Source organism: Mirounga leonina, unplaced genomic scaffold (genome assembly GCF_011800145.1).
Source record: "Mirounga leonina isolate KUSES-001 unplaced genomic scaffold, KU_Mleo_1.0 Mir_92, whole genome shotgun sequence".
In the NCBI taxonomy this organism is placed as follows: domain Eukaryota; kingdom Metazoa; phylum Chordata; class Mammalia; order Carnivora; family Phocidae; genus Mirounga; species Mirounga leonina.
In genome coordinates this window covers 473207-488694 of record NW_023270852.1, presented here as the reverse complement: position 1 = coordinate 488694, position 15488 = coordinate 473207, and the positions used below count along the sequence as shown (strand labels likewise).

Here is a 15488-nt window from a genome sequence, read left to right as displayed (position 1 = left end):
TGAGAGTAATAATAATGACAAACCTTTTATGGAATGAGTCCTAGCTATGGGGCAGGCATTGTGTGGGGGTTTTTCATGTAATTTCTGTAACTTCAAGAGACAGATAATTGACCTTATTTTAATTTTTAAATTTCAAAGGCAATGCATGCTCTTCACTGACATTTAAAACAATTTAGAAGCATATATTAAAAATAAATATTTCCCTTTACAGCTCTTCTGTTCCCATTCCCTGCTCATAACAGTTAGGTGTGAATCCTGCAAGATCGTCTTCCATGAGACAGACAGATACACACACACACACACACACACACACGGTGCTTTGTTTTTATGGATAGTATTCTGCAATTTGCTCTATTCACTTAATACCATATACCTTAGTCATTATAGAATCGGTACATACCTCTTTCTTCTTTGTGTAAAATTCTACAGAGAGGACATGCTCTCATTTGTTTTATTATCTCCCCATTGACAGACATTTAGATTGTTGCTGATATTTAAATGCTCAATGAATACTTTTGTGGATGTATCTCTATAGAGTGTTAGACGTGGAATTGCCATGAAAAGTTGTATACACATAAGATGTTATTCAGTGCTTGCAATTTGCCCTCCAAAAAGGCTTACACTACTGTCATCACATATATAAGACAGTACCCCCACCCTATACCCTTGTCAACACCAGTCAACCCTATTATATAGCCATCCATCCATCCATCCATCCGTCCGTCCATCCAATACTTTTTGGAGAGTGACTACATGCTAAACACTGCCCTAGGCACAACAGTGAAATTGAGCTTCAGAGAACTGAATAAGTTGCCCAAAGTCACACAGCTAATAAGAAGTATAAGTGGATTGAAAACCACCTCAGAGTCCATGTCCCACTACCTCTGTGCCTGTCCTCAGGCCCTTTTCTCTCCCTGGTTTTACTGAACTAATTTATTTTCTCCCCAGAGCACAGCGGACCTCAGTTTCTCTGTGATTGTAGAGAATGTAGACTGTTACAGCTCTGGTATCATCTGTAGGAAGTTTATTTCCATCAACGTTGGGAACTCACTCCTCATCTTTGATGACGACTCGGGAAGTCCTGTAAGGCCTGGTGCAGGTTCAGGTTGTATAGACAGTCGTATGTTAACAGGGGCTGGGGCAGAAGAGGGCTGGGGACCCAGTTCCTTGGAGCTGTTGAGTCAGCAGCCCCGATTGAACTCCTTGGTCAAAGTCAGGAACACAGAGGTCAATGTCAGGGTGTGAGGGAGGCGTGAGTTCCTGGGGCTGGGCAGCTGACCCAGGTGTTGGGGGACACCCGGGCCTCAGGAATGACCATCTCTGTCGCTCTAGAGTCCTGAGAGCTTCCTGGATGAGAAGCAGGAGGTCCACACGTGGCAAGCAGGGTTTTTCACGCTGGTGCATTTCCCAAGGGAGCACATCACCCTCTTATGGGACCAGAGAACCACAGTGCACATCCAGGCTGGGCCACAGTGGCAGGTACTTGCATGAGCAGTGACCCTCACAGGGCCCTCTGCTCCTTCCTGGGGCTGACCCAGGCCACTGGGCATCCTTGCATGAGCTGGACCCTCACCAAGGAGCCTGGAGTATCATGCCTCCTGTCCTGTCTGCCCCCACCCCACTCCGTGCCCTTCTCCTCTGACTCTTCTCCTACCCCTCTTTACATCATGACCTCAGAAGTTGCTTCAGGTCCATGACAGACTCCTGGGCTCATGGCAACTGCGCTGCCAGTGGTTCGTCCCTGGTGTTCCTGCAGGTGACCGCAGTGTCCTCTCTTCTTTCAGGGCCAGCTGGCGGGACTCTGTGGGAACTTTGACTTAAAAACCATCAATGAGATGAGGACTCCGGAGAATTTAGAGTTAACTAACCCCCAGGAGTTTGGCAGCAGTTGGGCTGCTGTCGAGGTAAAGGCTCCCTAGGCTGCCTCCCTCCCTCACTCAGATGGGCCCTGGCAGGCACTGAGGGGCCCTGGCCCCAGGTCAGGGACACTGGTGTGAGACTGCTCATGCAACCGCTCTCCTGGCCTCTGACCCAGCATCCCCAGCCTTCGGCTCTGCCCTGAGGCCAGAGGGCATCCACCCCCCATCTCACAAATCAGGCTGCACCTGTGCCCTGGATCAAGCCCTGATGGGAGGGTGGGGGCTGAGAAGGAGATGAAGTCTTTGTCTGAGGAGAGATGACCACCTACGTACTAGGGAAGATGAGGCTTGTTGAAACCTGACCATCTTAACCATCTCTGTGCCCCCAGTGCCTGGCACTAGGTCTGGTCCAGAGGAGAGTCCAAGAGAGACCCATGTGGCCTGAGGCAATCAGAGCAGGCTTCCTGAAGGAGGTGGGAGTAGACTGGTACTTAAAGGCCATATTTGGAAAGATGAATGTATCAGAGAGAAGGCCTCTGAGAGGGAGACAACTTTAGCAGAGGCAGAAATGAGGAGGATGTCCCTGGGGTTTGGGAAATGGCTGAGGCCCCCAAGTTGTGAGCTATGGGGGAAAACAGCCCTGAACTGAGAGCAAGAGACCTAGGTTCTTGTCTTGGGTCATCCAGTGAGCTGCTGGGTGAGCTTGAGTAAGTTCCATCTTCTCCGTGGTCCTCTGAAGGAGCTGTGCCAGGAGAGGGATGTAGACTGGATTTAAGCTCTTGTGACAACTCTGATCAGCCAAAAGAGGTAGTCTGTGAAGCCGTGCTGAGAAATACCTAAGACTTGTGTCAGGCTCAGCTAGAAGGAGAACTGTGATTGATTAGTTATGTCTATGGATGCCGCAGCAGAGAGTGGTGACATGGGCGTTACATATTCGCGTTTCCTGGACTGAGTCATCTTATGTCCCTAATTCTCAGTTGGGGAGTAGAGGAAGATGAGCTTATGTAGACTGGGGTCCAGGGACAGTCATGGCTTGGTGCCCAGTGTAATCCTGAGGTGGGACAAGGCTGTTCTTGCAGCCTCAGAAGAGTGCTCTAGCCCACCCCCATTTTAGAGAAGCAGAGAGGATGACTAACCTTTATTGCTCCCCACCTCCGATCCCCTACTGCTGTTCCTCTCTTGATAACCCCCTTGGGCATATCCTGGGGGGTTCTTATGAGAATGTAGCACTGATGGAGGAGGTTCGGCAGACATTGGGGCAGTCGGTATTAGTTATTAGTTATCTGTAGCTATGTAACAACACTACTACAGACTTGGAAACATTTGACCACACACATGTGGTGTCTGTTGGTCAGGAGTCAGGGTGGGGCTTGACTGGTTCTCTGCTTGGGGTATCACAGGCTCAACCAAGGTGTCAGCCAGGGCTGGGCTCTTATCTGGACGTTCGACTAGGGAGGTATGTCCTTCCCCACCTGCTGGGGTGGTTGTCAGCAACCATAGAACTGAGAGCTTCAGTGTTTTTGCTAGCTCTTGGCCAGAGAAGACCCCCGGCTCCTAGAGAGCACTCACCGTTTCTACCATGTGAGACTCCCCCACATGGCTGCTTGCTTCCTCACAGCCAGCAAGGGAGAGATTCAGCAAGATGGACTCTACCATCTTATAAAACAAAAAATATGTAACATAAAAATGCAGTCGCAGACTCATAACCATGTCCATCCCGTCACCTTTGCCTTCTTTTGTCGGTTTGAAGCAAGTCATAGGTCCTTCCCATACTCAAGGGGAGGGAATTATACAAGGACTTGAACCTCAGGAGTTGGGGGATCAAGGGGGCCACTCTAAGAGTCTGTCCACCACACCAGGCAACAGGCATTGTGGGGATAGGGAGATCAACAGCCCTGCCTTTGCCTCTCAGTGCCCAGACACCCTTGACCCCTGGGACACGTGTGTCCTGAATCCTCTCCGAGAACCATTTGCCAGAAAGGAGTGCAGCATCCTGCTCAGTGAGGTGTTTGAGACCTGCCACCCTGTGGTGAGTGGACCCCAGCCTCAGTCCTCCTGAGCCCCTCCCTACCTTCCCTCAATCCCTTCTCCTCGCAGACCGCCCCCCCCCCCAATGCCTGGGGAGAGGCACCTCAGGTCTAGAAAGGAGACCTACCTCTGCCAGTCCCCTGCCTCCAGCCTGCTCCGATGAACCTGTTCTGTTTCCCCAGATGACCCAGGACAGACAGCCAAACAAACCGCTCCCATGCCTTTTTCAAACCTATCTCAATCTGGCTCTTCCTCCCGGTGAGGAAGTTATTCTGCACAGTGGACACAAACCCCTCATGCCCTGGCATCGGCCTGTGTGGAGACGGAGGGGAGCTGGCGCTTAGCTCTGCATGGCACCCCCCAGGGCCTCGAAGGCTGCCGTCGGCCTGGCCCTGGCTGGGAGTTCATACCCCATGTCTGTCTCTCAGCCACACCCTTAACCTCTGGATCCAATAGTGTAGGCCTAGGGAAGGCGAGAGCTTAGTTCTCAAAAGTGGGGTCTGCCTGGGCCATGGAGCTGTTTTGCTCTGAGCTGGCCGCCTGTCTGCCCTCACCCCACCAGGGCAGCGCACCCCAGCCTGGTGTCCCTTCATGTGGATGCTGCTCCCTGCCACAAGGAGGCGTCGGCCGGGAAGCTGAGGGGCTAACCCTCGGGAGCTGTCCTCTGACCTCTGACTTCTGACCTCCCCCAGGTCGATGTCACTTGGTTTTACTCAAACTGCCTGACGGACACCTGTGGGTGCAGCCGGGGCGGGGACTGTGAGTGCTTCTGTGCCAGTGTGTCCGCCTATGCCCACCAGTGCTGCCAGCACGGGGTGGCTGTGGCCTGGCGGACCCCGCGCCTCTGCCGTGAGTATGCAGACCGGGCACCCAGCGTGGGGAGCGGGGGCCCCTCCGCGGGCAGGCCTGTGGGCTGCCATCACCCTGCCTGGCATTGCTGAGTACTCGGTACGTGCCACGCACCAACTGGCTTGCCCGTATCTTTCACTGAATTCGTAAAATACCCTATCAAGTAGGAGTTCATTCCTGGTTCACAGCTGGGGAGCAGGTTAGACATGGAGTTAGAGATGGAGTAACGTGCTCAAGGTCACACAGCTTAGTGGAGGAGCCAGGGCTCATCTTCAGATGGTCTGGCTGCAAATCTGTGCTCTTAACCACGTTCCCGGGGGAGTCAGGAGCCCCGGGTTTCAGACCCACAGCTGCCATATGCGAGCTGTTTGGCCTCAAACAAGTCACCCAACCTCTCTGGGGCTCAATTTTCTCATCTGAAAAGTAGGAATAGACCTGCCCCACCAGGTTTATTGTGAGGGTCAAATGGGATAATGAATTAAAAGCCCTTTGTCAGCTAAGACATACGGGCCCCTTCAGAGGCAGCGCAAGACATCCGTTTATTTAGAGCAATGGTGGTCTGTAATGCTTTGGGTTGCACGCTCCATCTAGTAAAAAATGTTTCAAGCGTGCATTCATACACAGACATAGATACATGTATGTGGGTACATATATACTACTAGTAGTATAAATGTGTATCATAAAACAGATACCAGAGTAAATATTTTAAAAATGAAATAAAATATATAGAAAGTTCCATTAGTCATTCACTTATTATTTATTATTTGTTCCTGCACACCGATGATCTTTCTGGGCCCATCACTGCCTCACTTTGGGGTGCAGTGGTTATCACACAGCCTCGGAGGCCAGACTGTCTGGGTTCAGGCCCAAGCCCCACCCAGCGGGGTCACCTGGGGCACATTCTTCACACCCCGACTCGTACATGGGTTAAGAGACCCGTGAGCTAGCCCACGTGAAGCAGCGGGCATGCGCTCTGTGGTATTGCTGAGGTTGCTGTCATTTCTTACGGGGACGCAGGTGCTGGCCCGTCCTGAGCCCTGAGAGCTCCAGGCAGGATGACCCTAGGAAGAAGATGGAGCAGAACCTACCTCTGGCCTCCCTTTTCTCTGCCCGGTTTCCTCTGAGAGCCCTCTACTACAGAGGCTCTGTGGTCATGCTCTGTGGCCCTCCCTTCTCTTTCTCAGATAAAAATCCTTCATGAAAGAGAAGGCAGCACAGTTTTACCGAGGATCTGCTGTGTGCCCAGCCGTGTGCCTTCTGTGCATTAGCTCCTTGATATTCAGGGCTAGGGACTCCTCACCTAGGACACAAGATTTAAGGAAGCACAAAAAACTCAGTAACGGAGATAAATCACATTTGAAGGTAATATTTTTTAAAAATCAAACTTAATGCAAAAATATCTGTGGCTTTGATGAACAAAATATCAAAGTTTTAAGTAATGACAGGGTCGATAGTACTGATTTTCCCTTCTGCCTCAGGATCCAACGTGGTTTGGCAAGGCGCTATCATCGATCCTGTCCTTATTTTAAATTTTTGATATTTGGTTCATCACGGACATTTTGCATTTTGCATTAATTTAAAACATTTTAAAACAGTGTATTAAAATATTATGCATCTTAATTACTGAGGTGTTTGACGCCCCCTTCCCTTTTGCACACAACGTGAACACTTGCCTTGCCCTAGTCCAGGACTCGCAAGTCTGTGGGACAGGTACCCTTGGTGGTCCCATATTATAGAGCAGGGCACTAAATTTCAGAGAGGTTGAGTAACTTGTCCCAGTATGCACAGCTGAAGAGTGAGAGAGACGGAATTTGAACTCAGGTCTGACTCTCCCGGGCTACCTCCCACTGACTTGGTACCCACTTGAAACCAGAGACTCCGAGATCTAAATTTCTAGTTCAGTCTTCTGAGTCAACAAACGAGGAAAAGTGAGTCCTTTTCCATAGACACATGGTGGGTCAGTCTCACTGTAAGTGCTCTTTCTAGAGGTCAGTGCCAAATGCAAAGAGATAGTGTTGATCATGGCATTTGGGGTATCAGGTGGAGTAGGTGGCTCTCTTTAGACCATGCCTACGAATGAGGGAGGATCCCCCTCAGCCTTCATCCACAGTCTACCCACCTGGCTCCTCATGGCCTTGCTTCTGGCTTTGGGTGCCCCTGCAAGGTCCCCAGCCGGCCCCCGGGGGACTACAGAATCCATGGCTGAGGCGCCTGGGCAACAGGCTGCAGTGCTGGGCGGAGCCACTAGAGGGTGCGCTGAGCCCACACTTGGAGGAGCTTGTGAAACCTGATGGAAACTACACCCCGAGGGGCCCGAAAAAAGCCTTGGGTCCTGGTGGCCCCTGGTTCCCTTCCACCCAAGGTTCTTGAAATACCAACTTCTATCTTGTGCTTGCATTCCTCCAGGAACTGCTATAACATTTGTGACTGGAGTTTCCACTCCTTGATTCTAGCCTTGCCCTTTGGGGCCACAGAAAATGCCCCATTCTGTCCAACACTCATTCACTCATTCACCCATTCGCTCATTCATTCATTCGCTACATGCTGAGTCCCTACTCTAGGTCGGGCTTTGAGCTTTGTGCCGGGGGCACAGACAGGAGCCGTGGTCTTTCCTACACCTTAAGATACCTGAGTCCAATGACCATGCGCAGATCTTGGAGTTTGGGAGGCAGGTCGAATCTGGGACAGCTGGGATGCTAGGGGCCGTGGCTCTGCCCACCTGTCCCAGGCTTCTCAAGAAGTCTTGTTCTCTCTCTTGCAGCGTATGACTGTGACTTCTTTAATAAAGGTAAGCCCATCCTCCCCAAGTGGAGCCTGGGGGGCCAAGTACCGCCAGCCCCGCTCCTGCCATGACAGCATCAGCTGGCCCTGGAAGAGCTGTAACATGGTGCGAGGAGGGACCGCACTGTGCAGAGAGAATCCAGATAGTGCAGAGGCCAGGGGTGTCTCAGAATTCTGTCTCTAGAAGCTCCTGTGTCCCCTCTCTCCAGGCCAGGCCAGCTTCCCGGGAGTTGTTCCCACCCAGGGCAGCCTCACCAGGAAGTAAAAACCCCATTCCCACCAATATGCCACCTTCTGTCCTTTGCAATCTCGCTCATCAGGCTCATGGAATATTGTCTTGGGTCTCCTGAAGGTTTGAGTGGTGAAGGCAAATGCAAACTGCTCTTTCTGAGGATGACTGGGGCAAAACCTACAGCTTGGCTCAGCCTGTCCAATTCATCTTCAAATTTAGCCAAGGTCACAGGGTACCAGGATATGCTCCAAATTCTGCATTAGCTAGAGTAAAACCACAGGTCGCGACTAAAGACCCAAGGGAGGCGAATGTCCAGCGTTAGAGCTCATTATTCAGTTTAATCACCAGGGTCATGGGCATTAGGGTGGGAAGTCAGATCTTGGCAGAGTTAGATGCTCGTCAGGTCCTTGGTACCATTCACCTTTGACTTTGGAGCCCTGCGCCATCCCCTTCCAGGTACCATGCCAGGAATAGGCCTATGTGCATCTAGGCCCAAGGCTTTGTCCTCAGTTACAAGCATTATCAGATTTTGGGTTGGGATATGTCCCACTGGCAGAGGATAGCAGGTGAAATCGAGGGGGACAGACTAGAGACAGGATACCAGTTAGGGAGTCTGAGAGATAAAAGCTGGACCAGGGTGAAGCATGATAATTCAGGGACTACAGACCCTCCAAAATGTTAGCCCCTAGGGACTCCTGATGGCCAAGGGCTTCCTCCTGGCTATGACGAAGCTTTCCTTATAGGAATGAATCTGTAACAGAATTGCAGTCCCTGGGACAGGCAAGGTCTGTCTGACATCAGGCAAGACATTTCAGCGAGACAGCTCTGAGAAGAGTTTTCTCCCTTCTGTGGCATTTTGGGTGGCAGTAACTGGCAAAGGACAAGCTGTTTCTAGCATCTTCCACCTACTCATCCACCTACCCATCCATTCCTTGCTCTGCTCTCCTACCGACATTTTCTCTGGTCCAGGCCCTTTGCTGGGTGCTGGGGAATCAATGGTCAAAGAGGCCTGTCCCGGTGGTGATGTGCTGGATCCCGCTCACACTGGCCCCCTAAAGCTGCGGTGTGTTCCTAACTCCACATTCAGTCGGTAGCTTGAAACTGACCACTGCCGTGAGTATTCACACGGTGGAAATCAGCAACCACTACAAAGTGGGGTTTTGTTTGTTTGAGAATTTATTGTTATGCATTTACTAGCATAGCGCTGCCTGTTTCCCATCTGGCCCAGGAGACGGACGTGGAGCCACCATCAAGGTCCTCATCCTAAGAGCTGTGATCAGGGCCTGTCGTGCTCCAACGGCTGGTGGAGCGCTGAGGAGGAGGGATGACGTTTGTGTGTGGCGGGAGAGGGTGCAGGGAGAGCTTCGCCAAGGAGGTGACATTTGAGCTGGGCCCCAAAGGTTGAGTAGGCGTTTGCCAGGCACAAAACATGGAGGACTACTCTGAGTGGGTGGACAGCATGAGGAGAGGCATGAGGTAGAGCACAGCACGGCTCTTTCAAGGAGGTGCTAGAGAAGTTCACTGTGGCAGGGCAAGGGTGTGGGGAGGTAGGTGGGGTTTGGGGTGGGAAGGGTCCCTGAGTTCAAGCTGGGCTTTTGGATTCCATCCTGAGGGCAATGGGGAGCCATTGATGAGTCCCAGCAGGGAGTGTGGCTAGAAAGGTGACCCAAGCACCCGCGGGGAGGAGGCACTGGAGGCTGGGGGGCACACCAGAGGCAGGGAGGTTGGTTTTAAGGCAATTGTCTAGGAAACCCATGGCCCTCTCCAACCTATACCAACAACGGTAGGAACCCAAGAGCCACAAAAATGACACATTTGAGATAAGCAGGTAAACACTGATGTTGAGCCTGAGACTTGCCAGGCTTCGTTCCTCAGGTGTTGGGTGGGTAGAGACCAGGTCTGATGTTGAGTCCCAGAGGCGACCCTGAATGGAGCCGTGGCTGTGGGACAGGCCCACGGAGAGACATCTGCAGGGGTCGGGGTGGGGCAGAGGTCTCCCGTGGGTGGCCCTGTTCCCAGGTTTCCTGTGCAATTGCTCAGGCGCTGTGCAGAGGGTCACTTCCCATCAGGGACTGACCCCCTGGAATTCATGCCCCTTCCTTCTTGTGGAATCAAGTTTCCTGGGGCCCGGGGTGAGGGAAGCGACCGAGAGTAGCTCTCTCGCACCCTCTCTTTTCCCCACCTCTGGCAGGATGGGAGGTGGGCCAAGGCCCAGGGGGGCAGGCCTTCCACCTGGGCCCCTTCTCTCCAGCACTAGGTAAGGGTCCCTACCAACTGGCCAGCTTGGCCACTGGCAATGCCCTGGTGGCCAGCAAGGCGGCGGGCGGTGCCACGGTCCTCATGAGCGCGGGGGACGTGGCTCCAGGGGACATTGTGAACTTCCTGCTGACGGCTGCACTGTACAAGGCCAAGGCTCATGGTAAGGTCTGCCTCCAGCCCCACTGCAGCCCTTGGTGGAGGGAGGATGCTGAGGCCCTAAGCAATCTGCAGTTGCTGGAGAAATGTGGAGCTCCAGCAGGTGCCCCTCTCAGCTGAGACAGGCCTCTGGGTCAGCCTGTTAGTCTCTTCAAACAGACACCTTCCATTTTCTCCCTGGAAGAAGCAGGGAGGCCAAGGTCCAGATGTACCTTTGTAGCTTTATACCATTGCTGTGTTCGGTCAAGCCTGGTGGCAACAACCACTCCTTCCTCTCCCTCCCCTCCTTCCTGCCCCCAGTCCCCTTTCCCCTCTCCTCCTCCCCCTCCTCTTCTCTCCCTCCTCTCCACCCTCTTCCATCTCTTCCTGCTTCTCCTTCTTCTCTTCTGCCTCCTCCCCTCCCTTCCCCTCCGTTTTTGAGACTGGATAGACTTGAAGTGCCAGAGCGGAGCTGGCTGATGTACTGACTCCTGGGGGGCTTGCTTCTGCGAATGGAGGAGCAGGCTCTTGACCGGCTCAGGTTATGATCCTGAATTCTGGGACACGCCTGGAACCAGCCACAGCCCCCTGGGACTCAGTCCGCTGATCTGACTGGCTTTGCTTTAGTGGGCACTGTCCTCTGTTCAGAGTTCAGCAGTGCTGAAGGGGTGGCAGGAACCTTGCCCGGCACAGAGGGCCCCTGGATGGTATTTTTTTGGGGCCCTGGGCCAGCCAAGGCTTCAGTTCAACCAGTGCTGGGAAGTCTTTCCTGTGGCCATTTGTGTGTGTCCCAGTATGCGTGACCGCTGTGATCAGCATTTCTACCCCCGCATCCTACTGGCCCCATCTAGTCAGTGTCTCCCTAACCACAGGGATGCGGCCCATCCCAGCATCAGCTGGAACCGGGACCCAAGAGACTTCTCAGAGGGTTCATCCCAATCTCAGAAATTCAGTTCTCAGATTCTCAGGGTCTGCAGTTTACCTAGTTATGAGGACCTCTCCCCACCCCCTCATCCCTCCTTCCCTGCCTTTCATTGAGCCCTATTCCCAGGCCAGGCACAGAGCTGGGTACCAGGGCATTAGGGATGGAAGAGACACATCCCTGTCCACCAGAAGTCCACAGTCCCATCCAGGAGTTAGACATGATATGAGCACGATATGATGGTGCCTGCTCCTGGGTCCCATCCCTGGGGCAGACTGTGTGGAGGTTAAGCTCCTGGGCTCTGGCCTTAGCCTACTTGGTCTCCTAATCCTGTTTGCCTCTTCCACCATCAGTGTGACTCTGGGCCTCCCTTCCCTCATCTGTAAAATGGGAACAACAAGATCATCCCCCACTAACCTATTATAGATTGTACTTGTTTATGATGTTTATCCTCCTCCCAGTTGAATGTAAGTTTCATCAGGGCAGGGATTTTGGTCGTTGGTTTCCTATTGTGCCTACCACAGTGCCTGGCACATCATGGGCCCTCAGAAAACATGAGCTGCTGAATGAATGAATTTGCCACCTCCTGGGGCTCTCTTGGAATTTAATAACCCAGCAGGTAGAGGGCTTACTTAGTATCATGTCTGACACATAGTAAGTCCTTGATAAACAACACTTATTGTTATTACCGTCAATAATGAATCCTTCCTCCAGTCGCCTCCTGTCTCCTCACAGCTGCGCAGGGAGGTGTGACAGGGCCACATGGACAGGGAGGGAAGACACATCAAGCCCCATGCTAGGCCTTTCACCTGCGCCATATTGTTTGCTCCTCACAACAGCCCGGGCACGTTAAGCCACTTGCCCACAATACAGCCAGCTGTGGCGGGCCGGGACTCCTGGACACCTGCTTGTGTGGATTTGGGGGCTATCCACCCAGCAACAAGCCCCACTTTCTAGAACTGGGCCTTTGTGGACACAGGAGAAAGGAGAGCAGACACCAGTTGTGGGGCTCAGGGCAAGCCCCTTCTCCTCTTGGGGTCACTGTTTTCTGTGGGTTGGACTCCACATCCCCTCAGTCTGCCAGCTCTGAGCCTCTGGGATTCTGTGTGGAGCAGGACCAAGCTGGGGTCACTGAAACTTGTCAAATCAGCAACCCCCTAGCCTGTCCAGTGTGTCCAATAGGTCGGGACTCCTCCGGGGCGGCTGTTTCTGTCAGTCTGTTCACTGTTGTGTCCCTAGCATGGAGAATTCCTCCTGGCACACAGAGGGTCCCCCAGAGGTTTATAGGGGGAGGAAAGGAGGGAGGGAGGGCGAGAGGGAGGGAGGGAGGGAGTGAAGGAGAAAGGAGAGAAAGGACGGAAAGAGGGAGGAGGGAAGGAAGGTGGGAGGAAGACACGTCCCGAGGTTTGGCAGCTGACAGCTTCTCTAAGCTTCCACTTCCCTCAGGGAGAGGTGGTGTGTGCAGAGGGCCCGCCAGCAGGCAGAAGTAAGTGGGCAGGCGTGGGGGAGCAGGGCCCAGCTAATCCACAGGGCGGGTGGCTGCCCTGAGGCACTGAGAGCAGACGCATGCCAGGCTCTGCCCCTCATCTGGACCCCTCTCTGTGCTCACCTCACCCACCTGGCTCTTTACAGACCCGGATGTGGTGTCCCTGGAGGCAGCGGACAGACCCAACTTCTTCCTCCACGTCACAGCCAATGGGTCTCTGGAGCTGGCCAAGTGGCAGGGCAGCGTTGCCTTCCACCGCCATGCCTCCTTCTTACTGCACCGGGGGACAGGGCAGGCAGACCTCGTGGCCCTGGAGTCGCTGGCAGAGCCTGGCTCCTTCCTTTACGTGTCGGGCCCCACGCTGGGCCTGCAGCTGTACGAGCACACGGAGGTGTTCCGCCGGGGCACGTTCTTCCGCCTTCTGGGTAGGTGTCCACCCTGCCGTCACCCTCAGCCCCTCCTCAAACCGCCCTTCCTGCCCTCTCCCACCTCCCAGCTGCCCTCAAGAGGCAGAATTCCCACTGTCCTGACACGGGGAGGCCACACTTTGGTGCTGCCCCTAAGATGGGAGGGGGCCCGACCTCCGTGCTGGCGGCCTAGGGAGCTGTGGGCCGTGGGGCTCGGGGCCCAGCCAGCTTCCTGGGTCCTGCCTACACCCACAGGCCAATTACATGGTCTAAAAATAGGGCAGCCTTTGTGGACGCGAGGTAAGAAGTGCTCCTGACTGCAGCTTGCAGAGCCCACTGGCTCAGGTTTCTTGCTGATGGGGACACATGCCTGCCCTGTGAGCTCAAAGATCGCCCCCTGGGCACCAGGCTGAGGAGCCAGCAGTCTCCCTCTGTCCCGCATGGGAGGCCCAGGACCCCGGGCAGTGATGGGGCAGCTCCATACCCTTTCCAGCTAAGGCCAATGGGATCCAGGGCTCTGCCATCCCCCTGCCAGGTGGGTCTGCCCCAAGTGCTTGTTCTCTGCTTCTACCCTGGGGGAAGAGATCACAATTTCTCTACCACTCCAGGCAGGCCTCTGTCCTGCAAGGACACATGTATGTTTGTGCCTGTGAGGGCGCCTTGTGCTGCATGAGTGGGTCCATTTACATATGTGCACAAATGTATCTCCAACCAGCCCCTTCACTTATCACCTCCCCCACAAGCCAGGCCTGGGCCAGCTCATTCTTCCATTCCATGGTCATCTAGAGAGTCCACCAAAGAACCCCGCCCAGGACAGATTCATCACTGGCTGTAATGGCAGGACTTGTGTCCCTTTCTGGAAGACCCTGAGGCAGAGTAGAATGAAGCCAGACTTTGAAGCCAGACAGCCTTGGGTTCAAATCCTGACCCTAGTCCTTGGCACTTGGAGGAGAGCTCCCCACCATCCACCTCCGTACAGTGGGGCTATTTGCCTCATAAGATTGTTGTGAGGATTGATGACATCTCACGGGCTTTGCTCTGGGCCTGGTTCCTAGTAGGTGCTCCCCAAATGTAAGTTCTCAGTTCTGGTCTCAAGGATCCTAGAAAAGCAGGTTTCTTCACAATCGTCAGCAGTGTGGGGATAGAGTCAGGAAGGGGCTGCCAGGTGGGGCTGCTCCCTCTGGCCTGTTGCAGAGCCCACCCACATCTCCCTGCTCAGGCCATGGTTTCAGAGACTGGTCACATGTGCCAAGATGGTCTGGGGTCTTGTCTGCCTCCACGTCCCCCATTGCCTGCTTTCTCTGAGGATTCCTCATCTGTCAAGGCACTGGCCACAGGACCTTTTTTTGAGGAAATCTCTCCTGGGAGAGTTTAATTTTCCCAGCATCTTCTGTGCCTCAGTTTCCTTATCCATAAAATGAGGATAATGATAGTGTTACATCATAGGATTATTGTGAGCATAAATGAGGAAATACTTATGAGATGTTGAATGTCGTGTCTGGTGCTGTTTAAGAGTTGGCTGTTGTTTTTGTTGTTGTTACTATCATTCTTAGTCACCAAGGGTGCTGGGCAAGGCTGGCCATCAAGGTCCCAGGGGAGCAGGGTGACAGGGCAACCTTATGGAGGAGATCAGGGGTCCCAGCCTCCTCTTTGGCCAACCCTCAAAGCCCAACTGCACCTGCCTGCTCTGTAGCCCCCCGCCCTGGGGTTCTTAGCCCCTACTCCAAGTTGCCACAGTCCCATCCCAAGGATCCCCCAGGCACTGACCCCAGCTCCCAGGAATAGTTTCCCCTTAGGTTGGCTTTTATTTTATATTTTATTTTATTTTTCTTTGCTTTTCCTGCATGTGTCCATTTGTCTGTTCCGTGGAGCAGGGTGGGGATGAGCTGAGCTAGGATTACCTCTGTGTTCTGTCACCTGACCCTGAGCTGGTACCCAGTCGCGCTCAGTCTCGGGGCTCTGGGGCGGGTCACCTTTCCAGATGCCCAGCCCTCAGGGGCTGCCTACCCCCTCTGTGAGTGGCACTACGATGCTTGTGCAGGCCCCTGCTTCCGAACCTGCCGGGACCCGCGGGCAACTAGCTGCCGGGACGTGCCAAGGTGAGGGGGCGTGGAGTCAAGCTGTGTACCTCAATGTATTGAGCACACACCCGTCTCAATGGGTGTGTAGTCTGTGGCCAGAGGCATGAGCACGTCCTGGGGTGTGTGTGTGCTCCCATGTACTCGTGATTGCATGTTTCGTGGGTGTGTGTGGGTAGGTGCGGACCAGAGTGGAGCTGACTTACACGGGCGTGTGCGAGTCCTGATTTGCGTGTGATGTGCCTACAGCTGGGCCCTGTGTGTACTTGGGCGGGTCCACCGGTGTCCGTGGGCTGCACGCAGCTGTGCATGTGGGCGTGTGTGTGTGAGCTGCACGCGTCTGGGTGTTGGTGCAGCTGTGTGTGCACGAAGGTGCATGCCCTGGTGTTTTGATAGTCTGTGTGGATGTAGGTGTATCTGTGTGAATGCTTTCGAGTCTTGCAGGTGTGACA

General features: G+C 53.7%; 1 protein-coding gene across 1 annotated transcript in view; it reads left to right on the top strand.

Annotated features, from left to right (window-relative positions):
• OTOG (otogelin) overlaps window positions 1–15488 on the top strand; it is an 86673-nt gene that overhangs the window by 38528 nt on the left and 32657 nt on the right. Inside the window, 9 exon segments of the mRNA XM_034995092.1 lie at window positions 949–1083; window positions 1333–1479; window positions 1785–1904; window positions 3772–3888; window positions 4580–4736; window positions 7498–7524; window positions 10001–10168; window positions 12698–12976; window positions 14940–15057. Coding sequence (XP_034850983.1) covers window positions 949–1083; window positions 1333–1479; window positions 1785–1904; window positions 3772–3888; window positions 4580–4736; window positions 7498–7524; window positions 10001–10168; window positions 12698–12976; window positions 14940–15057 — 1268 coding nt within the window.